The sequence below is a fragment of the Oncorhynchus tshawytscha genome, linkage group LG16 (assembly GCF_018296145.1).
Source record: "Oncorhynchus tshawytscha isolate Ot180627B linkage group LG16, Otsh_v2.0, whole genome shotgun sequence".
Lineage (NCBI taxonomy): Eukaryota > Metazoa > Chordata > Actinopteri > Salmoniformes > Salmonidae > Oncorhynchus > Oncorhynchus tshawytscha.
In genome coordinates this window covers 31,554,342-31,580,424 of record NC_056444.1, presented here as the reverse complement: position 1 = coordinate 31,580,424, position 26,083 = coordinate 31,554,342, and the positions used below count along the sequence as shown (strand labels likewise).

Below are 26,083 nucleotides of genomic sequence, written 5' to 3'. Positions count from 1 at the left end.
GATATGACCTGAGTTCCACATGGAGCTGTTTTAAATCAAACGTCCATATGATACCACATAATGCAGCCACATAGACTTGGGGCATCTGCATTCGCTTTGGACAAGGACAATAGCAGAAAAATAAGATAGAGAATTATTACTATCCCTCGCCTCTATCCCTTCCCATTCACCTGTCTTTCTCGTGGTCTGATTTTAACGGTGTATCCCCTTGTAAATGAGCCACTGCGAATGGTGGCCTCTGTGCTCTCTTCTGGCTGAGGAGAGGGGATGAGCTGAAACACATGGCAGTACTCAGACACTGTGGATCTTTGTGTGTGTGTGTGTGTGTGTGTGTGTGTGTGTGTGTGTGTGTGTGTGTGTGTGTGTGCGCGCGCAATCAAAGCCAAGGCAGATGTGGGGACACACTGTAGAGAGAGTCTTACCACATGCTCAGCCTCTGAGAATGAGAGAGGAAAAGAGAGCGAGAACTCTGAATCTGGCCTCCACAACAGCCACAGCTCACGTGGGAGGTGTTCGTTCAGAACCGTGTGACGCTTCATATAGAACTTAGTGACTTGAAGTTCCAACACGGTTTTTAGTGCTGATGACGTAGATGGAGGGTTGATATGGGGCAACATACAATCAAGAGGAAAGAATCTGTATGGGAAATAGTTACATAGTGGTGTTGAACCCTGTATCTCCTACTCTTCTCCAAGAATGGGAATTAAAAGCATTCTTTACTTACAGTGGTGAGGGGATGGTTATTGAAAGCAAAATAAATGTCATCATGAAATACGTTGGTTAAATTTAGAAGGACAATATTTAACAAACATAGTCAGGAAGTTGGCTTCAAGAGGAATCTGTGGCTGGCTGCTGTGTCTGTGTGTTTTTGCAACTGCAGCTGGTAGAGATCAGGGTTGATCAAAATGGAAACACACACTCACACACATGTACACGCACACACACACGCAGGCATGTACACACACATAGAGGCATGTACACATACACATTCACACAGTTATGTGCACATACACATTCACACAGTTATGTACACACACACGTACACACACACGCACGTACACACACACACACTAACAGTGAGGGAATGAGAAAAACACAGAAAAACATGTACCTTGTCCATGCAATGCCAAAGGCCCATGGGTATACAAACAAATGATATAAAAACTTGGAACAATGTTTTACTTGTCTTTCAGGAAACTAAGTTGTTTGTTTACATGAGGAATGTGAGTGTGCGTGTGGGTGTGCGTGTGTGTGTCTGGCAGCTACAGACTGGCCACTGAACTAAGCTTATCCTGCCTGCTACTTACGCCAGCTAAGCACCCTTCTGACTGGCAATCAGCCCCCGTCTCTCCTCCCTCACCCTGTCTGGCCTAGCTAACCCTGTTCCAATAACAAGAGTTCATTAGAGAAATGTCCGACCCTCCGATCCTCACATCCCAGACCACCACTAAGCCTATCAGTAATCAGATAGCATGGATTCTCAGGAGGGTTTTGGGAAGACTGGGTTTTAGGGAACGGCCTCTTGGTTGTATGGATGACTGCCCTCACTTCCCGTTTTAAAGTCATTACACAGAGAAGAGGAGAGGGGATTTTGGGTATTATGGGTCCTGAGTAAGACTTGAGTTCCTAATGAGGATCTGTGTGTGTCCTGACGTTTGCTCTGACTTTCCTATTTCGGGTCAAAGGGCATGCTACACTGAGCTGACCCTGGCTGAAAGAGGCTATGAGATTATAGGAGGAATGCTTGTCAAAGGACATGGTCCGATGATCTTCCTCAGGAGATGAGGACTTTCCCTAGGGAAACCATGTTAAACGCAGGCATGGGGAAAGCAGTAGTCACATTAAACACAATTTCTCCGTGTTGTAAAATAACTTTGAAAGAAATATATGGATTGGTCAATGTTGGTATGGGGAAAAATGATAGCAAACGAATCCTACCGCTGCCACCATAAAGCCAACTAACACTTCTGTTTAAAACAACTAGGAAGGAAATGTATGGATTGGTCAACATGTCATTGCACATATTGATCGGTGCGTTTGTGTGCGGACCACAAAATCAATAACTATAGAGAGGGACAAGTTTTAAACAATCTAAGATTGACCGCCTAAGCGCCATCTAAGAGCGTAGCAGAGTGTTTAAATGAGTGTTGTTTGTGCAGACCCCTGCTTCCTTCTACTGGGTCTAGAACTCAATGCCTCTAGAGACTAACAGAACCCTTTTTTTCTGGCCAATGCAATCAGAATTCCTGAATGTGAGACCACACATATAAGAGTCTGTCATTGTTGAAACTGAGCCGTGTAGCAATTGCCTAAAGAACACAATTAGATTCAGTGAAAGCTAAAGAAATCATCTTTTACTTTTTACATTCTCCATGTCTCAAAAAGATTCCATGATACAACCGCTAACTTTGGCTTATTGCCTTCAGCACAGTGAGGCGTGAGGGAAAAAAAAAACAGCCGATGAATATGGGAATAAATAACTGAAAATAGCAGTCAGTCCATCTGTATCGGTAGTTGCCTTCAGTTAAGATGAGCTTTTTCTCTTTAAGTATGTACAAGCTTAAGATGACGAGGAAGCTTTCCACCACACCAGCGTCCCTCCGTCCGTTGGCTGTTAGATTTGCATTGACTGAGAGTGATTAGAGAAGTGCGTGCGAGCGCGTGTGCGATTAAAGAGGGTAGGAAGCTTTATATTAAAGTCGTCACAGAGAGACAGCTGGGAAGGCAAACTCTGATATTAAAGTGGGTCCGAGGGCTCCAGATCATCCCTGATACTATAAGCTTTATTGACGTTTCTGACAAATGCAAAATAAATGAGAAAGAGATAAGTAATGCAGCTACTGCTCTGAATGCTGTGAAAGAGAAAGGCGGAAGTTGCTAAGATAAATGTCTCTAAAAAACACTATTTTTTAGGCACTGAGGGTGGTAGAGCATTTCGATCTCCATGTGATAAACTTGTTTCCCTCTGGTCAACACTAAAGAGAAAGCATTACGTGGGATTGTATTAAATGATTGCATTCCAAGAGTTTGCCCAAAATCATTTAACATTCTAGAGATAACTTCAGTACAGTGTGGATTTGAAATGTTTGACTTTGACGGTACGAGACATAGACATAGAAGATTTGAGAAGAGAAGAAATAAAGAAGAGGGAGAGAGAGAGAGAGAGAGAGATGGGAAGAGAGAGAGAGATGGGGAGAGAGGGAGAGAGAGAAAGGGAGAGAGAGATGGGAAGAGAGAGAGAGATGGGGAGAGAGGGAGAGGGAGAGAGAGAGATAGAAAGAGAAAGAGAGAGAGAGATGGGGAGAGAAAGAGATGGGAAGAAAGAGAGAGAGAGATGGGGAGAGAGAGAGAGGGAGATAGAGAGATGGGAAGAGAGAGAGAGATAGAGGGAGAGGGAGAGAGAGAGAGAGAGAGAAAGAGAGAGATGGAAAGAAAGAGAGAGAGAGATAGGGAGAGAGAGAGAGAGATGGAGAGATGGAGATAGATGGGGAGAGAGGGAGAGATGGGGAAGAGAGGGAGAGGGAGACAGAGATGGGGAGAGAGAGAGAGATGGGGAAGAGAGGGAGAGGGAGAGAGAGAGATGGGGAGAGAGAGAGATGGGAAGAGAGAGAGAGATGGGGAGAGAGGGAGAGGGAGAGAGATGGGGAGAGAGAGAGAGATGGGAAGAGAGAGATAGATGGGGAGAGACGGAGAGGGAGAGAGAGAGAGAGAGAGAGAGAGAGATGGAGATAGATGGGGAGAGAGGGAGAGAGAGAGAGAGGGAGAGATGGGGAGAGAGGGAGAGAGGGAGAGAGAGAGAGCGAGAGAGAGAGATGGGAGGGAGAGAGAGAGAGAGAGAGAGAGAGAGAGATGGGAGGGAGAGAGAAAGAGAGAGAGAGAGAGATGGGGAGAGAGAGAGAGGGAGAGAAAGAGAGAGAGAGAGAGAGAGAGAGAGAGAGAGAAAGAGATGGAAAGAAAGAAAGAGAGAGAGAGAGAGAGAGAGAGAGAGAGAGAGAGAGAGAGAGGGGGAGAGATGGGGAGAGAGGGAGAGAGGGAGAGAGAGAGAGAGAGAGAGAGAGATGGGAGGGAGAGAGAGAGAGAGAGAGAGAGAGATGGGAGGGAGAGAGAAAGAGAGAGAGAGAGAGATGGGGAGAGAGAGAGAGGGAGAGAAAGAGAGAGAGAGAGAGAGAGAAAGAGATGGAAAGAAAGAGAGAGAGAGATGGGGAGAGAGAGAGGGAGAGAAAGAGAGAGAGAGAGGGAGAGAAAGAGAGAGAGAGAGAGAGAGAGAGAGAGAGAAAGAGATGGAAAGAAAGAGAGAGAGAGATGGGGAGAGAGAGAGAGATGGAAAGAAAGAGATGGTGTATCTTACCGTGGCAGGGAACTGTACTGTCTTTGGGCCTGTGTAAATGAGTCTCGTCTCTTGTCTTGTCTCGGTCTCTGCACCTGTGACTCCACAGAAACAGATTGGTGTCCGGTCAGGGTATAGGTCTCCGAGTTAGCCTGAAACACACATCCCGGTTACACACAGTACATGTACACTTTACACACACACACACATACAATATATTTACAGCACATTTACACAATGATTTTGGATACTCTGACATTATACACAAACCCTTAATAAAGCCCTGTAGAAAAGACATTGCATACTTCTATTATCAAGACCAGAAGTTGATGGAAGGTAGGTTTCTCAAGAGCAAGAGTTTATTTGTTGGAGGATGTTGGTGGATGGTAGTAGGTGTTAATGAAGCAAGCCCTCTGACCCTGGAGGAGGCTCATACTGTCTAGCCCACACATCCTTGACCCGGAGTGGAGAGCCATAATGGCGCCACCATTACCTGTTGCCATTGTTGGCATGCTTTAGCTGGTAGTTGGTGACCTTGACCACCACTGCCTGATCCAAACGAGGAAGTGGCTCTGTGGCTTTGTTGTGTGAAGTCATCAGAATGGTTGGTATGGTATAATCATCACACGCACTCGCAGGCTCACAACGCAAGACACATCACTAATGAGCTAGCTGATTAAAAACATGACAACCTAATTAGCAGTAGAGGCATGTACATGCTTGTACCTTTGGAGGATGTGTCAGAAGAATCGTTGACTTGAGTATTTAAAAAAACAACATATTTATTTATTTATCTATGAAAGGCTTTGAGGGATATGCGGCTGAAGGGGATATTGCTGTCAGTATGGGTACTGTATCATCAAGAGAACCTCTTTAAAATGTCTAATGTCTCCTGCAGATTTTCACATTGACAGCTGCAATAACAACCTAATAGGCCAATTACAGAAATTGCGCCAACCTCTCCCGAAGCCCTTGGAAGTAAAAAATAACTATGCTATTACATTTTAGTGTACGCTCGTATCCAGAGCGACTTACATTTTCATACTTTTTTTGTACTGGTCCCCTGTGGGAATCGAACCCACAACCCTGGCGCTTGCCATGCTCTACCAATTGAGCTACACAGGACCTATTACACGTGTGTCAAATGAATTGACCTTAATGTTTCAGGTTTCCTGAAATAACACATCTCGCTCCACTCAAAAATGCTTGAAAACATAAACTGATATCAGATTAGGCGTAAGGGAAACATGAAATGAGTTTATTGGGCCTAAAAGCGGAGGGTGAGAAAAATGTTGGCACGTCGAAAGAACTTTTTATGTCATTTCAATGGGGGATGGAGGATGGGATTCAGCCCAGGGCTTGACATTTCCTGTATTCAGGTTTCTTATTGTAGGGAGCTGAGGTCTAACCGTAGAAGAGAATGGCTTTGTCTCAATGTCACCCTATTCCATATATAGTGCACTACTTTTGACATCAGCCCATAGGGCTCTGGTAAAAAGTAGTGCACTATGTAGGGAATAGGGTGCCATGTTAGGAAGAAGGCAAGAGGAATGGCTGGGAGACAGAATCAGTCAGAGTAATACCATTAGCAAGGAAGGAGAATCTGATTATTCACTGTTCTGCGGGAATACAATGCCATATAAAACATTACATTTGCCAAAATCAAATCAAAAGATGTCCATGTTCATTTTTTATTTAATAACAGGGAAAAGGGATGTCAATACTTTATGTTTTTCCCTCCACGTTGCATGTAGCCTAGCCTGTCAAGTCCATGGAGGAAAAATATACCACCTGTTAAAACACAAGGACATTCAGCGAGAGAGAGAGAGAGAGAGAGAGAGAGAGAGAGAGAGAGAGACAGAGAGAGAGAGAGAGAGAGAGGGAGACAGAGAGAGAGAGAGACAGACAGAGAGAGGTAGAGAGAGAGAGAGACAGAGAGAGAGAGAGGAGAGAGAGAGGTAGAGAGAGAGACAGAGAGAGAGAGAGAGACCTTTGAGAGAGAGAGAGGTAGAGAGAGAGACAGAGAGAGAGAGAGACCTTTGAGAGAGAGAGAGAGAGAGACAGACAGAGATAGAGAGAGAGAGACAGAGAGAGAGAGACAGAGAGAGAGAGACAGAGAGAGAGAGAGAGGTAGAGAGAGAGAGAGAGAGAGGTAGAGAGAGAGAGAGAGAGAGAGAGAGAGGTAGAGAGAGAGAGACAGAGAGAGAGAGAGACCTTTGAGAGAGAGAGAGAGAGAGGAGAGAGAGAGAGAGAGAGAGAGAGAGAGAGAGAGAGACAGAGAGAGAGAGAGAGAGAGAGAGAGAGAGAGAGACAGAGAGAGAGAGAGAGAGAGAGAGAGAGAGAGAGAGAGAGAGAGAGGTAGAGAGAGAGAGAGAGAGAGAGAGAGAGAGAGAGACAGAGAGAGAGAGAGAGAGAGGGAGAGAGAGAGAGAGAGGAGAGAGAGAGGTAGAGAGAGAGAGAGAGAGACAGGAGAGAGAGAGAGAGGAGAGAGAGAGAGAGAGAGGAGAGACAGAGAGAGAGAGACAGAGAGAGAGAGAGAGAGAGTGATTGAGACATAATTATGAAAATGATGTGCAGCTATCAAAAATAAAGAAACATGAAAACAGATGGAAAGGGAGGGAGAGCCTTGGACCTCCAACCTCACAGAAACGCAGTCTAATAGTGATCATAGACTCACCCATCCCCATCTAGACTATCAGAGGAGGGTGAGGAGAGGGGCTCCTTCCCCACCACTGTCTTTATCCCAAACAGCACCCTACTCCCTACCTTTTTTCAAAAGTTGTGCATTATATATAGGGAATAAGGTGTCATTTGGGACCCACATACTGCTTACCCCATAGCATAGACAATGACTTCAAGAGCTCCGCTCAACTCCACCTTACACAAACAGCCATATGGAACACATTTCCCTGCAAATGTACTTGACTGGTGCACATAAAGACAGAGGCCGTATCCCAAATGGCATCCTATTCCCTATATAGTGCACTACTTTTGATCAGGGCCCACAGGGCTAGATAGTATGAAAAGAGAAGGCAAGGCTAAGACTGGGCCGGGATGGATAAAACCTACAGTTGGATAATGGATAATGACGCCACTCCCCTTTAAATTGTTTCACACAGATCCAATTCCTGTCAATTTATTAACAGCGGGGCTAGTCCATTTGCGGTGAGGAGGGGTGTGCCGCCCCCAGGCTACAGCTCCGTTCACAGAGCGCTCCGTGTGGTCCACCACTTCCTCTACTCAGCCCAGAGAACTCCGAGAACGGACACAAATGGGAAGTGGCTTTCTTTATCGCCACATCTCAGACTTTAAGCACCTCAATACATCTCAGACTAAGTATCTCCTCCGTATAGGAAGTACATCAAAAACAGACCAGCCTGGTTATTAGGACCATGTGCACGCATCCTCCTGAGACGTTTAAAAGGCATTTAAGAGCTGGCACATCTCTAAAGTATTAGATATAGAATTATATGCGCTCATTCTGTAGGTCTACATTTTACTGCTCTTGGCAGTAGTCCACTGTATGTACTGAGAATAGGGGTGAAAATGTTATTACATAGGGAGTAATGGACATGCATAATCCAATGTTCCCTTGAGTTCCCTCTCTTCAAGACACTCTCTCTCTGCACTATATCTCATCTCAGAACAGAAACACAATTTTGTATCTAAGTAACCACGGCAGTATGATAAAGACAAGGGCCCTGAATTGCAGTCTGTCCGTGTTATCTGTGAGTAGCCATTATCACACAACAGAAAGTGAATCCCTATACTGCTCCCTGTGGCTGTGCTTGGGTTAATGCAACTTTGTAGCTGATCGCAATGGCACAGAACACAGTACAGAGTTGTATTATGACTAGAAACCGTCTTTTCCCTTTGCCCCTGGCCTCGACCAAGTCAAGTGACTGCACTTACAAAGAGCTTACGCTTCACATGATTTCACGATAACCAGTTCAACACACATACGCTGTTTCTCCCTCCCGCATGGGCAAGGAATGTCCTGGATCCCCCTTGATTGTACTGCTTCTATGGTGGCTGAGTTTGTAGCCTTGTATGTTACGGGCGGATTCATTGTAATCCAAAGGAATTCACATAAATAAGAGTTTTAATAGAATCCGGTGGTGTTTTTCATCCAGTACCAGTATAGTGGTGGAACACTCTCCTGTTCTGTGTGTTCATGCTGAACATGCTTCTCCGAGGCTCAAATGGCACCCTGTTCCCTAGGGCCCGTAGGGCTCTGGTCAAAAATAGCGCGCAATATAGGGAATAGGGCGCCTTTGGGACACAACCCATCTATCCCACCCAACAACAAAGATAACATGTTATTGCTTAAGAACAGAGAGGCAGCCCTCGTGGAACATTCATGCGGTTTATTATGATGAACATCTGGAAATCCCCTCTCAGAAGGAATCTGCACCTTAGGCCTACGATGTGGGAGGGAGAGAAAACAAGACGAGGGCTAATTGTGTGTATTGGCTCAGGTTGTGTGACAGCCAGGCATAGGCTGTACATTACCACCATTATTCTATTATAGAAGACTGGAGGAGTCAGAGTTCTGACCGGAACATTCTCGCTATAGAGTCTGAGGCAGGGTTCTGCAGGGAGAGAGAGAGAGAGAGAGCAGACCCACCTCAGTTCGCTTTAAGAGAGCTGGGGCTAAACCCTCGCCGGTAACACAACATTAAAAACACAGTAAATCTCCTCACTCTGTCTGTCTTTCTGTTTGTCTTCCTCTCTGGCTGTCTGTCTCTATCTGTATCTATCGCTCTCTCTCCCTCTCTATATACAGTGTATATCTCTCTCTCCTCTCTATATACAGTGTATATCTCTCTCTCCCCTCTCTATATACAGTGTATATCTATCTCTCTCTCTCCCTCTCTATATACAGTGTATATCTATCTCTCTCTCCCCTCTCTATATACAGTGTATATATCTCTCTCTCCCTCTCTATATACAGTGTATATCTCTCTCTCTCCCCTCTCTATATACAGTGTATATCTATCTCTCTCTCTCTCTATATTCAGTGTATATCTCTCTCTCTCCCTCTCTATATTCAGTGTATATCTCTCTCTCTCCCTCTCTATATACAGTGTATATCTATCTCTCTCTCTCCCTCTCTATATACAGTGTATATCTATCTCTCTCCTCTCTCTATATACAGTGTATATCTATCTCTCTCTCCCCTCTATATACAGTGTATATCTCTCTCTCCCTCTCTATATACAGTGTATATCTCTCTCTCTCCCTCTCTATATACAGTGTATATCTCTCTCTCTCCCCTCTCTATATACAGTGTATATCTATCTCTCTCTCTCCCTCTCTATATACAGTGTATATCTATCTCTCTCTCTCCCTCTCTATATACAGTGTATATCTCTCTCTCTCCCTCTCTATATACAGTGTATATCTATCTCTCTCTCCCTCTCTATATACAGTGTATATCTATCTCTCTCTCCCTCTCTATATACAGTGTATATCTATCTCTCTCTCTCCCTCTCTATATACAGTGTATATCTATCTCTCTCTCTCCCTCTCTATATACAGTGTATATCTATCTCTCTCTCTCCCTCTCTATATACAGTGTATATCTATCTCTCTCTCCCCTCTCTATATACAGTGTATATCTCTCTCTCTCCCTCTCTATATACAGTGTATATCTCTCTCTCTCCCTCTCTATATACAGTGTATATCTCTCTCTCTCCCTCTCTATATACAGTGTATATCTATCTCTCTCTCTCCCTCTCTATATACAGTGTATATCTATCTCTCTCTCCCTCTCTATATACAGTGTATATCTCTCTCTCTCCCTCTCTATATACAGTGTATATCTATCTCTCTCTCCCTCTCTATATACAGTGTATATCTATCTCTCTCTCCCTCTCTATATTCAGTGTATATCTATCTCTCTCTCTCCCTCTCTATATACAGTGTATATCTATCTCTCTCCCTCTCTATATACAGTGTATATCTATCTCTCTCCTCTCTATATACAGTGTATATCTATCTCTCCCTCCCTATATACAGTGTATATCTATCTCTCTCTCCCTATCCATATACAGTGTATATCTCTCTCTCTCTCTATATATATATATATATATATATATATAGTGTATATCTATCTCTCTCTCTATACATACAGTGTATATCTATCTATCTCTCTCTCCCTCTCTATATTCAGTGTATATCTATCTCTCTCTGACTTGCTAGTATGACTGGTATGGGAACATGGAAATCAGTGCCTGAAGCGACGATTGACTAGGGCTTATTTCAGTAAGCAACACAACCTCAAAACAAACAGTTACATTCACAAGTTAACTTAACACTCCAACAGTTTGTTTTACCAGGGCCAGGGGGTGAATGAGGACGCAAAGGTGATTTCTAGATGTTTATGTCTGAATCTGAGGCCTATCATTGATCAGGTCCTCATGTTGGTTTGGAGAGACAGAGAGAGCATTTTTTTCCCCTGACCACAACCCACACACAACTCTAATTTACAACCAATTACGTCTACCACCATGTGTCTATGGTTACAACTGTTTACATGGAGTGTCAATATTTCAAAAGATTCTACACCATGCAGGCCATGCTGCATATTACACACGTCTAGTATGGATGTGGATACTTTTTTCTTTGTCATAAATAACTGATATTTGAACATCATTTCAACCTAGAGTTTCATGTCCTTCCTGTTTGTAGTTTTGTGTTGTTGCCAGATGACACGATTTCAATTGAATCCCTTAGCAAAGTTCAAATAACGTCTCTCCTACCGTCTCACTTAACCCGTTCTGTCAGTGTGATTCTACATTACTATGAAAACGACACATGAAAGAGTAACATGAATAAAGTAGGCCCCCATAACTCCTGGGACCGCCTATATCTTATTACAGAGGAACATTGGGAGACTTTCAACAGTGTAAACAATCAGGAACAATTAGGCTCTCCGTGGCCTCTTTTCCTTAGACGCCTCTGGCTACATCCCAAATGGAACCCTACTACCTATATAATGTCCTAATTTTACCAGAGCTCTGGTCAAAAGTAGTACGTTATCTCTGGTCAAAAGTAGTACATTATCTCTGGTCAAAAGTAGTACATTATCTCTGGTCAAAAGTAGTACATTATCTCTGGTCAAAAGTAGTACATTATCTCTGGTCAAAAGTAGTACACTATATAGGGAATAGGGTGGCGTTTGGGATGTAGACTGAGTATCTGCGTAAATAGTCAAATGTTCTTTCGCTTCGCATACCAGTGAAGACAATGTGAAACGATTAAACAAAGCTACATGGCTTTGATTATTCAATAAGGCAAACACTGAGGCTAAGCTATGATTAATACAGACCGTTTGACTTATTTTTTAACACTAAAGATAAGCTATTATAAAGACATGGTAAATAGAGGCCGTTTGACCACTCTATGGGCATTATGGCTAAACTATTGTAAAGCTATGGTAAATAGAGGCCCTATGGGCATTATGGCTAAACTATTGTAAAGCTAAGGTAAATAGAGTCCGTTAGACCACTGTATGGACATTATGGCTAAACTATTGTAAAGCTATGGTAAATAGAGTCCGTTATTCCACTCTATGGGCATTATTGCTAAACTATTGTAAAGCTATGGTAAATAGAGGCCATATGGGCATTATGGCTAAACTATTGTAAAGCTATGGTAAATAGAGGCCGTTAGACCACTCGATGGGCATTATGGCTAAACTATTGTAAAGCTATGGTAAATAGAGGCCCTATGGGCATTATGGCTAAACTATTATAAAGCTATGGTAAATAGAGGCCATATGGGCATTATGGCTAAACTATTGTAAAGCTAGGGTAAATAGAGGCCCTATGGGCATTATGGCTAAACTATTGTAAAGCTATGGTAAATAGAGGCCGTTAGACCACTCTATGGGCATTATGGCTAAACTATTGTAAAGCTATGGTAAATAGAAGCCCTATGGGCATTATGGCTAAACTATTGTAAAGCTATGGTAAATAGAGGCCACTAAATGTTAGACCACTCTATGGGCATTATGGCTAAACTATTATAAAGCTATGGTAAATAGAGGCCCTATGGGCATTATGGCTAAACTATTATAAAGCTATGGTAAATAGAGGCCCTATGGGCATTATGGCTAAACTATTGTAAAGCTATGGTAAATAGAGGCCCTATGGGCATTATGGCTAAACTATTATAAAGCTATGGTAAATAGAGGCCCTATGGGCATTATGGCTAAACTATTGTAAAGCTATGGTAAATAGAGGCCCTATGGGCATTATGGCTAAACTATTATAAAGCTATGGTAAATAGAGGCCCTATGGGCATTATGGCTAAACTATTATAAAGCTATGGTAAATAGAGGCCCTATGGGCATTATGGCATGTGTGAGGAGACTGGTGTTACAACTGAGCATGCAAACAGGCTTGCTGGAGAGACAATGGTCAACTTAAAGCGTTAGACAACGAGTGCAATGCATATATGGCCACTATGGTCATAGCATTGCTCTGTCTCAAATCAACTTTAAACACTAATTAGGGATGTTAAGACGGAAAATGTCTGGTGGGAAACGTTGTTCCTACGAGAAGAGAATGGAGGCCAAATATTTTAACCAGCGGGGTTCAATACACTGACCCATAATTGAGGAAATGGTTCTATTCCAAATGGTGATTAGCCTGTCATCTTTTCACAGGAAGTCGGAGCACAAGCCGCTATGTCTGTCTCAAACCATTACATCGCAAAGATACACAGCTATTTGACCTTGACCTGGTGACTCACTTCCCACCATGCTGGATCTGACAGGGTATATTATTCTGTCCGCACCCCAAATAGCACCATATTCCTTCTAGAGTGCACTACTTTTGACCAGGGCCCATGGACCTCCATTTGGCCTCCATATCTCCCATAGGGCTCTTGCCAAAAGTACTGCACTATAAGGAATAAGGTGCCACTTGCACACTCTGTGTTGTTAGATTAAGATAAAAATGAACGACCTTTAACCACTGGATGTAAACCACTGACGGACAAAGGAAACATTGTAAGAGCTCTTATCATTGTAATCGGTGTGAGAGCTAAATGAAGAAGCACTTTCACACGTTGAAGAACATTTGTTTTGTAAATGGGAAAGGATGGCAAACATGAATAACGGTTTCTTATTATGAATCGGCACAGCAATAAATTGAACTGACTGCATTTCAGTGACTGACATTGGAGAAATAGAAACAGTTATTTTTTTTCACACACCGCAGGAGAAGTAAAAGTAAAGCCATACACCTAAATAACCAACGGAATGACATTGATTACATTTAGCCAATTAAAACCCAAACAAATCCCACTGCAGTATAAGATCAATCAAAGAGCGAAAAACAAGGAAAAACGTCCCTTTGAATCTAATTTAAAAAGTATTCTTAATTAACTCTGAAGAGATTGAAATGAAGGAATTTTAAGATCTCTCTCAATTTGTCTCAACATTCTTAATATTCACTGTCACTGTCAACTCATCTTATTTCGTTTCATCAACCTCCCAATGTAGAGTCATTTTAAAAAAAAGTAATGAATATCTGAGAAAGATGGGAACTTTAATAATTAGTAATTACTTCCAGGTCTGAGGTCACAGCAGAGGATTAGAAGTAAAGTCCTGTAAAAAGGCCTGTTACGAGACGCCTAAGTAGAATAAATGACTGAGGTTGTCCAGGATCAGTTTTCAAATTGTAGAGCATGAGCATGTCCTAGTGTCAACCTGGTTTACATCAGAGTAGGCAGACAGGCAGGTAGTCAGGTAGGTCGGTAAAGCAGGCAGGCAGAGAAGAAGGGGTTGTGTTGGGTTAGGTGGGCTGGTAATTAGGGTTATTTTGGAGGTCCGTGCAGTGTTGGACTGGGGAGCTGGGTTAGGTTAGGCTGTTGGCTGGTTTGGGTTAGGTGGTTGAGGTTAGTGTGGAGGTCCGTGCAGTGTTGGACTGGGGAGCTGGGTTAGGTTAGGCTGTTGGCTGGTTTGGGTTAGGTGGTTGAGGTTAGTGTGGAGGTCCGTGCAGTGTTGGACTGGGGAGCTGGGTTAGGTTAGGCTGTTGGCTGGTTTGGGTTAGGTGGTTGAGGTTAGTGTGGAGGTCCGTGCAGTGTTGGACTGGGGAGTTGGGTTAGGTTAGGCTGTTGGCTGGTTTGGGTTAGGTGGTTGAGGTTAGTGTGGAGGTCCGTGCAGTGTTGGACTGGGGAGCTGGGTTAGGTTAGGCTGTTGGCTGGTTTGGGTTAGGTGGTTGAGGTTAGTGTGGAGGTCCGTGCAGTGTTGGACTGGGGAGTTGGGTTAGGTTAGGCTGTTGGCTGGTTTGGGTTAGGTGGTTGAGGTTAGTGTGGAGGTCCGTGAAGCACTGAGCTGGGTTGGGTTTTGCTGGTGGTTGGGGTTGATGCGCTGGTCCATACTACAGGTTGTTAGACACTCACCCAGGGCTGCTCGAAGCTGTATGTGCGTCGTCGGTCATCAGGGTCCTCCTCTCCTCTGGCCTGCTGGAACTCAACCCTCAGACGCCGTATCCGGTCATGGTTACTTGGCGCCAGTCGGTTGCTGCGGAACCAAAGAGGACACAGAGAGTAAGAGGAGAAGGGGAATATAAGCACGGACCAGTAACAGCATTATATCATGTTTTACAATGGTGTCACAAAGAGTCACACAGTGAACTGTACAGACATCATTATTACCCATATGTGGATAGGTGCAAGTGTACTGTATTGTTTTACAGGTACGGCACCCCTGGAGCAAATTAGGGTTACGTGCCTTGCTCAAGGGCACATCAACAGATTTCTCATCGTGTCGGCTAGGGTATTCAAACCAGCAACCTTTCGGTTACTGGCCCAATTAATATAATTTTCAACCATTTTAGAATGAAACGTGTTGTCTAAATTGTGTTCCATACAGAACAAATGAACTAATATCTTGTCAAACCCCCCATCCATTCATACTGTACAGTACATTCGGCATAGAGAGAAAGACCCTTATGAACCATTGTGAGTGATCCATGTTCCTTTTAGACTGGGAGAAGAGCCTATATTATTGGTCTTTATGGGGTAGTGTCGTCATTAAACAGTGCTGCTGTTGGAGACTTGTATGCATCCCTTTCATTACTGGCTTTCAGAGGCCTGCCAATAGGAACCAATACTCTCCCATCTGTTAATCAGCCTGTCAATAGGAACCAATACTCTACCCTCTGTTAATCAGCCTGTCAATAGCAACCAATACTCTCCCCTCTGTTAATCAGCCTGTCAATAGGAACCAATACTCTCCCCTCCGTTAATCAGCCTGTCAATAGGAACCAATACTCTCCCCTCTGTTAATCAGCCTGTCAATAGGAACCAATACTCTCCCTCTGTTAATCAGCCTGTCAATAAGAACCAATACTCTACCCTCTGTTAATCAGCCTGTCAATAGGAACCAATACTCTACCCTCTGTTAATCAGCCTGTCAATAGGAACCAATACTCTCCCTCTGTTAATCAGCCTGTCAATAGGAACCAATACTCTCCCCTCCGTTAATCAGCCTGTCAATAGGAACCAATACTCTACCCTCTGTTAATCAGCCTGTCAATAGGAACCAATACTCTCCCTCTGTTAATCAGCCTGTCAATAGGAACCAATACTCTCCCCTCTGTTAATCAGCCTGTCAATAGGAACCAATACTCTCCCCTCCGTTAATCAGCCTGTCAATAGGAACCAATACTCTACCCTCTGTTAATCAGCCTGTCAATAGGAACCAATACTCTCCCTCTGTTAATCAGCCTGTCAATAGGAACCAATACTCTACCCTCTGTTAATCAGCCTGTCAATAGGAACCAATACTCTCCCTCTGTTAATCAGCCTGTCAATAAGAACCAATACTCTACCCTCTGTTAATCAGCCTGTCAATAGGAACCAATACTCTACCCTCTGTTAATCAGCCTGTCAATAGGAACCAATACTCTCCCTCTGTTAATCAGCCTGTCAATAAGAACCAATACTCTCCCTCTGTTAATCAGCCTGTCAATAGGAACCAATACTCTACCCTCTGTTAATCAGCCTGTCAATAGCAACCAATACTCTCCCTCTGTTAATCAGCCTGTCAATAGGAACCAATACTCTCCCCTCCGTTAATCAGCCTGTCAATAGGAACCAATACTCTCCCCTCTGTTAATCAGCCTGTCAATAGGAACCAATACTCTCCCCTCTGTTAATCAGCCTGTCAATAGGAACCAATACTCTCTACTCAGTTGATCAGCCTGTCAATAGGAACCAATACTCTCTACTCAGTTGATCAGCCTGTCAATAGGAACCAATACTCTCCCCTCTGTTAATCAGCCTGTCAATAAGAATCAATACTCTCCCCTCAGTTAATCAGCCTCTCAATAATAATCAACTCTCCCCTCAGTTAGTCAGCTTGTCAATAATAACCAATATTCTCCCCTGTTAATCAGCTTTTCAATAGGAATCAATACTCTCCCCTCAGTTAGTCAGCTTGTCAATAATAACCAATATTCTCCCCTGTTAATCAGCTTTTCAATAGGAATCAATATTCTCCCCTCAGTTAATCAGCCTGTCAATAATAATCAATAATCTCCCCTCAGTTAATCAGCCTGTCAATAATAATCAATACTCTCCCCTCAGTTAATCAGCCTGTCAATAATAATCAATACTCTCCCCTCAGTTAATCAGCCTCTCCTTTTATCTCCACCAACAGGGTCTGACACTAGGGATAATTATGATAAGACAACCAGCTTGATAATAGGGCCCGGTTTATACATTCCATAGAGGAGAGGGGGTTGAGGTTGGAGACGGGTGGGAGAAGGGGGGAGAGATGGAGGGGAGGGAGAACCAGCGAAAAAGGAACAGATGGAAAGTGAGAGAGAGAGGGAACAGAGGGAGAGCAAGGGAAGAGACAGAATATGAGAAGGAAAAGAAAGGGAGGCAAGGAAGAAAAACTAGAGAAGAGCAGCTAGGGGCACTTAAGATGGACGTTGGTTTGACACCGTAGCTGTCAAGCTGTCACGCTGTCGTCCCCACTCCGCTCCAAGGTGGCAATTACAGGTGGTACACTAGTAGAAGACCTGATTGCTCATTTAAACCCAGAGGATCCTGAAGTACAATTAGGCCCATAATTGCAGATTACAGCAATCACATCCTTCTGATGATAATGGCTACTAGGACGCAGTGCCAATCAGCCTTCATTAAAACACAGCTAAATAGCACCTCATAAAGGCTGAATTGAATTGGATGTATGCACCCTGCTGCAGTACAAGCAAGCCGTCTTGCTTGAAAGCGGAAACGCTTTCAATCTCTCTGTTGTTCCACACAACCGTTAAAATCAATTGTATTAGTTATACCCCATTTGATGCTCATGGTTTTATGTGTATGGATGCTGGTGTGAGCATACATTATGTTCATCTGTATGGATGAAGGGTATTAAAATGGATCATTGGCCGGTGAGGTTTAATGTCTTTAGGCCTGCTAACAGGCCCTCCTTTCCTCTTCTCTATCCAGTACAAGATAGGCCTACACTTTGCATTTCTGTTTAATTTAAATTACAAAACAGTTTATTATTTTCATATACAATTTGCCAATCAAATTCTACCTCACGCAGACGAGCAAGTTATCCGAGTAATTGCTGGGGAGTACATTTCCAATATAATTGACTTGTGAGATTTGACTACTGTTATGAATAGGATTCTGTTTTGTCAAACTACCGGTAGCTACTGCACAATCAACACTGTAGCATTGGTAACACACTATCGTTACCTAGCTAAGACAAAACAGAGTTAAGAAAAAAATGTTATTTTCTGTGTATTCTACATAGCCAATGAAAGGGTGTTTGTTTCTTTGTATCGAACCTCCATGTATTGACGACTATCTAAATACTTCCATTATGCTCCATATGCTCCTATCTGTTCCTTTTCATCAGACTGTTTACTGATGGAACAACACAATCAAACCACGACGGGCAGTCCCTGTGGTGCTACTGTCACACAGTGGGCCTCAGCTGCAGTCAGACACGCACGGTTAAAAGCGCGAAACCGGTGGAGAAGGGGAAAACAACACATCTGCAAACAAAATTAATTTCACCATTTAGCTCCTGTAAAAACCTGTGATGACACATTATCTGGGTGTTGACGTGCATAGCTAGCTGCCACCCATGCCTGTAGCATGTGAGGAAGCATAACAGATTCTCAATGGTGGGAGGGAGTAGATCTGGGTTCAACTAGTATTTGTTTTATTCCAAATACTTCAGCTGGGCTTGACTGCGATTGCCTGGAGCAATTTAACCAAAGGCATAGTCTCTACAAGTGCAAACCCCGCCCCTCTTGCACTCCAGGTAGGCTCAATCAAATGCTCACAGTATTTGATCAAAAACAAATACTAGCTGAACCCAAGTTTGAAAGGGAGGTTGATATGCAAACGCAAACACACATTATGCTTTTAGGTTAATCCTCCTATACCCCACATAAAAAAAGGTTCCAGACATTGACTGACCCTGCATGTAATATGCTTACTTACTTTCTCTGAGAGCAAGCTGGGACCCCGCACCAGGGCCACAACCTGGGCCATAAACCATCCTACACAGCATCTTCACTTAGTCTGACCTCCCCCCTCCCTCCCCCACCTTCAGTGTTAATTCAGTGACAATTGAGAACTATGGCCCTTTATTATCACTGACTTCATGTCGGCTGAGAGGGGTGAGAGAGAGGAAGAGGAAAGGAGGGAGAGGAGCGGGGCAGAGTTGAGACAAGATCAAAAGGCAAATTAAAAAATGGCAGTATGTAACTTTAATACATTTCAAAGCGTTGAGAAATGGAAATTGGAAGCACGGAGTGGAGGCTGCTGTTAGTATGGGAGGGATAGAATGAGTGGTGAATTTGTCAAGGCAGTTCAAAGGGTCTATATGCAATCTAGATTATTTTAAGGGCTTCTCCTGTTCACCCCCCACCCACACCCACCATCCTCATATCCACCATCCATGGTTCAAAGATTCTTGGAGGACACTATGTGAATCTTGAGTACAACGATATTAAAATGCAGGGTTAATCCCTGGTACTGGGGGGGAGGCAGTTATCAGTGGCTAGGCTAGCTAATGTCCACAGCAGCAGCCAACAAGTGTGTGTGTGTGTGTGTGTGTGTGTGTGTGTGTGTGTGTGTGTGTGTGTGTGTGTGTGTGTGTGTGTGTGCGCGTGGGTGTGTGTGTGTGTGTGTGTGTGTGTGTGTGTGTGTGTGTGTGTGTGTGTGTGTGTGTGTGTGTGTGTGTGTGTGTGTGTGTGTGTGTGCGTGGGTGGGTGGGTGTGTGTGCGTGGGTGGGTGGGTGTGTGGGTATATGCACGTGCCCTTTCCTCAGAAAGGAGATGGATTCAGCCATTGGCTGGGACTCAGTCTCTGAATGATTCAGCCCCTCCACAGTCAATTAGTCAGCATGATCGTTGCTGTTCGCTGCCATCCACATCAGGTGTCCTTGCTTTACAAATAACCCTCTGTCTGCATAAATCAACGGATGCATCCTAAATGGTACTCTATTCACTAAATTGTGCACTACTTTTGACCAGAGCCCAATGGGTAGTAGTGCACTAAATAAGGAATAGGGTGTCATTTGGGACGTATACAATGTCTGTAATGGCTTTCTATGAAACAAGAGCTCTCACAAAGAATAACCTGCCAGCCATTTGCGTCATTTGACTGTCCTGGCAATTAGGATGAATGTGCCGTCCGGTGGACGGTAGAGCTTTTTGGAGGATATGAATGAGCAAGGATGGAGGGAACTGCTACTAGAAGGCCTGTGTTTATGCATTGTGGAAAAGGTTGCAGGCTTTGTAACTTGTATGCCTCATGTGGATGTGTGTGTGTGTGTGTGTGTGTGTGTGTGTGTGTGTGTGTGTGTGTGTGCGTACGTGTCTCTCTCTCAATACTTGACGTGGTATAGTCACTCTTCACCATCTGTTTCCCAGTTCTTCTACCATTGAATGAATGGAAAATAGACCAACTGGTGAATCACCAATGAAATAGCAGGGGAGATCAATTAAATATCCATATGGCACAGTCTTTACCCTGCCTACGGACTTCATTCACTCCAGTACAATGAGACTCACTCAACATCTGTTTGTGTGTTCCTTTAGCGGAAAGGTCAGAGCGAGGCCTGCATCAAGTTCTCTCTCTTTAGCCCTATCTAAAAAAAGAGAGCAGGCAGGTTGACATGCACACACACCAACTCCTCACACATTTCCTCTCTCTCGCACTCTCTTTCTTGCTGTTCAATAAAGCTACTCTGCTGCATACTTTAGAGCCCAGCGAAAGCAGTTTCTCAGCAGAAAAAGTATGTATTTGGGAATATGCACATACTAAAGAGACCACTGTTATCACACACGAGTAGCAAAACGCAGACAGACAAGGATAGATAGAGTCACAACAGAGTAGTTATTACACTGCATGGGATGATACAGCTTTGTTTTTATCTTTAAGCATATTCACTGTGACAGAGAGAGAGACAGAGAGCGAGAAAGAGAGCGAGAGAGGGGGAGAGAGAGAGGGAGCGAGAGGGAGTGAAAGGGAGAGAGAGGGAGTGAAAGGGAGAGAGAGATGCTTGCAGATGCCTTTCTCTATGAGGTGACCCACAGACACAGGCTTGGTATGTTATGGTATGTTGAGGTTAGTCCTATACGGTGCTTAGTCGCGGAACAGTGATCCTTTGATCTGGGAGGATTTGTCAGCTGCCAGACGGACATAATATAATGGTATGTTTAGGTTAGATGCAATCTTCCCATAAACCCCTGCCAGTGTTAGGATCAAAGATGGTGGATAAATTAAGATCAGACATTTTTGTGAAGTCTCATGATCTGACGAAAAACAGCTCTCGCTCTGCCACCTTTCAACGCAGATGCGGAAGTGCAACATCGGCAGATGTGGTGGATTGACACGCATCCAATTCAACAAAAAAATACATTTCTGTATATATTACTTAGTTTGATGCACCGGTGACTGGATTAGGGGTTCATTTTTGTACATTGGATTTGGTTAGTTTTGCTCCAACATTCCCTCCAACATCAGTTATTTTTAAGTCTTGATTCCAATAGTTGATATTTTTCTCTAAGAGATCGTCAGTTGTATATGTTCTCTGCAAGGTTGTGTATAACTTACCGATCATATGAACATTCCCTCAAGGTTGCTCTCATGTCCAAAAGATTTCAAAATCGAAATTCCGCGATATGAAACTTTGAATTTGCATGTATTTGAAATAACTTTACAATGGTCAGTACAAAATTACTTTCAAATTCTGTAATGGAAATACATGCATTTACTGTTACCAAGTTATTTATGGTTTCTGTGCCTTTAGTTTTCCAATTTATCGGCAAATTCTGAAAAGCTATCCGGGAATTGTTCCATAGGGTTGTGTTTCATGGAGTGATATTGGTTCTTGTAGAATGCATTTCATTTTCTCCCATATTGTTATAGTGTTCTTAACGAGGAAGTTGTTCATGCTCTTAGCTGTATCCTTTGACAATAGACAGGTGAAAAGATTATGGGGATGATCATGTGCATCTTCAATACATGTACGTGCCCATTGTTCCTCTTTAGTGCATTTAACTACCTATATTGCCTCAAGTAAAAGCATTGGGCAGAGAGTTGATACAACTCCAAATCTGGAAGGTTAAAACCACCCTCCGACTTGGGAAGACGTAAAACTTTCCTTTCTATTCTATTCATTTTATTTGCTCATATAAAGTTTGTTTTGACAGAGTATACTTTTTTAAAAGAATGTCTTCGGCGGGGTAATTGGTACTACCGAAAATAAATATTGACTTTCATTGAACCTGCAATAAACAGCGAGTGGGGTGTCTCTCTTCCTCTTCCATCTCTGGTGTAACCCTCCCAAGGGTCCTATTGGGTCCTAAATTGGACTGGCATAGTACTGTAGAAGTCCTGAAAGATGCCTGTTTGATAAGGAACCGCCCGGAGATTCAACACTTTAAAAATATACTAAACTGTTGGTCCTAGGGCTATTTATAATATGACTTTAAATCACAGAGGCTGTTATTCCTTATCTGATCCTATGTACTATTGAACATCTATCTAAAATATCAGACTGATCTGATTTCTGGCACAGACCTCAATATCTATATACAACAGAGACTTGCATTAGCCTTCAGCCATATTGCATCAATCCAAAGCTTAACTCATATTTATTCCACATCCCTGCAGACTTTCATTCATTTTCAAAGCCGTTGTATTGGTTGTGAAGACGGGGCAGGATTTCGTTAGACGACAGATCTACAGAGACGTAGAAGGAAAGATTAAATCAGTAGCATAACTGCTGGTCATTTCAGAGACATTTTTCAGTTTTTTCCTTTTTATACTCTTCAAAGGAAATCAATGCATATCAGCCGATCTGTCGGAGTTTGGCGGCAATCAAATTTCATGTGACTGACCCTGTATGACTATCACACATGCTCTCTCTGTACCTCCCACTATTCAGTCTATTCCTCTCTCTCTCGCTCCTCTCCTCCAACTATCTCTCTACCCTCCAACTCTCTCTTTTTCCCCTCCAACTTTCTCTCCCCTCCATCTCTCTCTTTGAATATCAGCCAGTGTGTTGGCCTCCTGCTTCTCCAGCCCAGCTCAGCAGCTCATCCAGGCCAGTGAGTAACAGCTGCAACCTGCCTGGACAGACAAAGGGTTATTACAGGCGATAATACCCTGGATTTGTGAAAAAGTGACTTCATCCATGTACCAATGTCACTGATGTGCCGACACAGTTCGCAGCCCTCTGCACCCTACCCCACTCCTGCTGAGAACTATTCCTCTATCAGTCCTAGGCTACGTCCCAAATCGCAGCCTGTTCCCTATTTAGTGCACTACTTTAAACCAGGGACGATAAGGTTCTTGTCAAAAGTAGTGCACTGCCTAGGGAAGAGGGTGCCATTTGGGACTAAGTCCTATTAAGGGCGATGGCAGGGTAGGGGGTGTGTGTTGGGTGAGGGCTGGTTGGTGGTAGGGGGCTTATCACCCCTTTGGGCTACACAGTAGCCTGTATAGCCCATGTGGAGAGGGACCTAAGAGGCCGCCTACAAAAGTGCCTGCATGGACCAGCAGCGTGACTGGGGAGCGTGGCGGTCTGATTAGCGAGGGTAAGAGGGTATGATAGGGAGTGGGGTCGTTTGGAAGGGGGTGAGGGTGGGGGGGGTGAGGCTCAGTGCCCCGTGTGTGCATGTGCCTGGGCTCGGGTCCTATTGTGAGGCCAGAAGAAACGCCTCGCCATGGGGGACCCGGTGGAGAGCTGGAGGGCCCTCATCAAGAATAAAGAGCAGATAGGGATAAAGGAAAGAAACGGGGGATCAGGGAGAGCACAGTCACCCCAAGACCCTCACAGAGACGTAGGCCTATGCACCTGCACAGTGCACCCACACACAATCAAAAGGCACATATGGACCAGTACCCTTCTGTTTCTCTCCCCTGCCCACTTTCATCAGGACTGGGGCTGTCCCCATGACACACATCGTAAAAAAAACAACCCTTTCTTTATTTTAGCCAATCCCTATCTCTCTAATATACACTCTCTCTTTCTCTCTGAAGGGGGACTGTCAGCCTGTGAAAGCGTACGAGGGAAACAGAGTTACAGCTGTCTTGTTGGGATGAGAACATTTCCTACGCCCTCTGTGCAATGTCCACTTGTCACACTGGCATGTTGTAAATCCCTGTGTAAAGGGAATAAGATCGAACAGAACAGAAACAGCTTTTGTCTCCAAGTGTGTGTCCTTTGTGGCAGCTGCCCCTACCAAAGTGACTGAACAATAAAAATATCCCTGTAGAAAGAGAACAGGCGTCACCTCTTATAGCAAGAGGATGTGCAACGCTTAAGTGATAATGCCCTCGAAGCCGGTGTTTGGAGGATATTGGCACGGGTGTTGCTAGGCCCGAGTTGAAGTCGATGGCCGGCAAACCGTGCCAATAATTATATCCTCCAAACACCGGCATCGAGGGCATTATCACTTTTATACAACAGGTTACCAAAATATTCAAATTATGATTGACATATTTTCGTTAAAAAGGTTATTATGATGAATTTATTTATACTATTTCATCCTTCCACAAGATATAGTCCCGACACAAATCTAGGGTTGCTACCCAAGATGGCTGGTCGTTTGTTCTACCGGTAGACGCGACCCAGTCATTCAGTCTTTTTGTTCTGTATCTATAGAGGCGACCCAGTCGTTCGTTCTATATGTTCCATTGCTATACTGGCTGGCAATGTTCTTATCCATTGCTTGCTAGCTAGCCAACTACAGGTAATGTACAGATAAGTCAAAAAGTGCATCCAGAACTGCATTTGCATTCGTTTAAGCTGTTTTCTAGTGACATTTATCTGGATACATCCATAACAATGAGCTAATGAGGTGTGATTCCGCCTGGCATAGAAAATGTGCTTACTCATCAGGACACTGTTGTTCAGAGGAGCTAGCCAATAACACAGCACAACAAATACAATCACTTCAAACTGAAGCTGGAAAGACTGCAAACTAGCTGCACTTCGTGTTAAAGACCTCTTCATCACGGTTGACAACTCCACAATGTCAGATGGATGCAAAGAACCTTGGCGTGACTCTGGACAACGCCCTGTCATTCTCTGCAAACATCAAAGCAATGACCCGCTCCTGCAGGTTCATGCTCTACAACATCCGTAGACTACGACTCTACCTCATACAGGAAATGCCACAGGTCCTAATCCAGGCACTTGTTCTGTCCCGTCCGGACTACTGCAACTCGCTGTTGGCTGGGTTCCCCGCTTGTGCCATCAAACCCCAGCAACTTATCCAGAACGCAGCAGCCCGCCTGGTTTTCAACCTTCCCAAGTTCTCTCATGTCACCGCGCTCCTCCGCACACTCCATTGGCATCCATCCAGTACAAACCATGGTGCTTACCTACGGAATAGGAAGAGGAACTGCCGCTTCCTACCTTCAGGCTATGCTCAAACCCTACACTCCAACCTGAGCCCTCCGTTCTGCCACCTCAGGCCTTATAGCCCTTCCACCCCTACGGGAGGGCAGCTCCAAGCTTTTCTCTGTCCTGGCACCCCAATGGTGGAACCAGCTTCCCCCTGAAGCTAGGACAACAGTCCCTGTCCGTCTTCTGGAAAGATCTGAAACATTCCCTTTTAAACAATCCTCCTCCTCACCTCGACGCCACCCCCCAAAAAAAATAAAAAAATAAAAATAAAATAAACACTCAACCAGCACTTGCACTTTATTCAAATCTCCACTGTTGAAAACAATGTTAGTCTAAAATAAATGTGCGACAAAGTCTAGATTATTTTTATAGTGGAGATCAAGTTTATAAATTGCTTAGCTGGGATGATGAGATAGTGGATTGCGCAGTCAGATAGAACAGAGTAAATAGACATTTGAATATCGTTGCCGGTGTTAACTTGTGGAGCAGACACCGGCTGGAACGCAGTTTTAACCAATCAGCATTCAGGATTAGACCCACCCGTTGCATAATTGTGGACAGAAGGCTAAATGAGACCTTGACACAGTTCCAGAATGTCAGCCAGACCGTTCCGGTAAGAGAATAAGACATTCAGCAGATCCAGTCTGGATCTCGATCAATTATTTAACTCACCCTGCCAACATCTCATAACATCACCACTGAATCAGCCTAAAGGACATGTAGGACTAGATTCACTTCACTGTCCATTTGATGTAGAAGCTTCTCTCTCACAAAAAAAGTTTCAGAGAAACTATGAAAGGCCTTGTTCTGTTGCAGTTGGTGATATCACGCTAACCTCA

At 43.9% G+C, this 26,083-nt stretch overlaps 1 protein-coding gene across 4 annotated transcripts in view; it reads right to left on the bottom strand.

Annotated features, from left to right (window-relative positions):
• The window catches only part of LOC112215584 (partitioning defective 3 homolog), a 595,003-nt gene that overhangs the window by 7,020 nt on the left and 561,900 nt on the right, over nt 1–26,083 (bottom strand). For 3 of the 4 annotated variants that reach the window (XM_042299093.1, XM_042299094.1, XM_042299096.1), the window contains 2 exons: nt 14,744–14,864; nt 4,349–4,479 (listed from right to left, as the gene is read on the bottom strand). In XM_042299093.1, coding sequence (XP_042155027.1) covers nt 4,349–4,479; nt 14,744–14,864 — 252 coding nt within the window. The remainder of the gene's footprint in view (nt 1–4,348; nt 4,480–14,743; nt 14,865–26,083) is intronic. The other variant, XM_042299095.1, reaches the window with a different exon arrangement.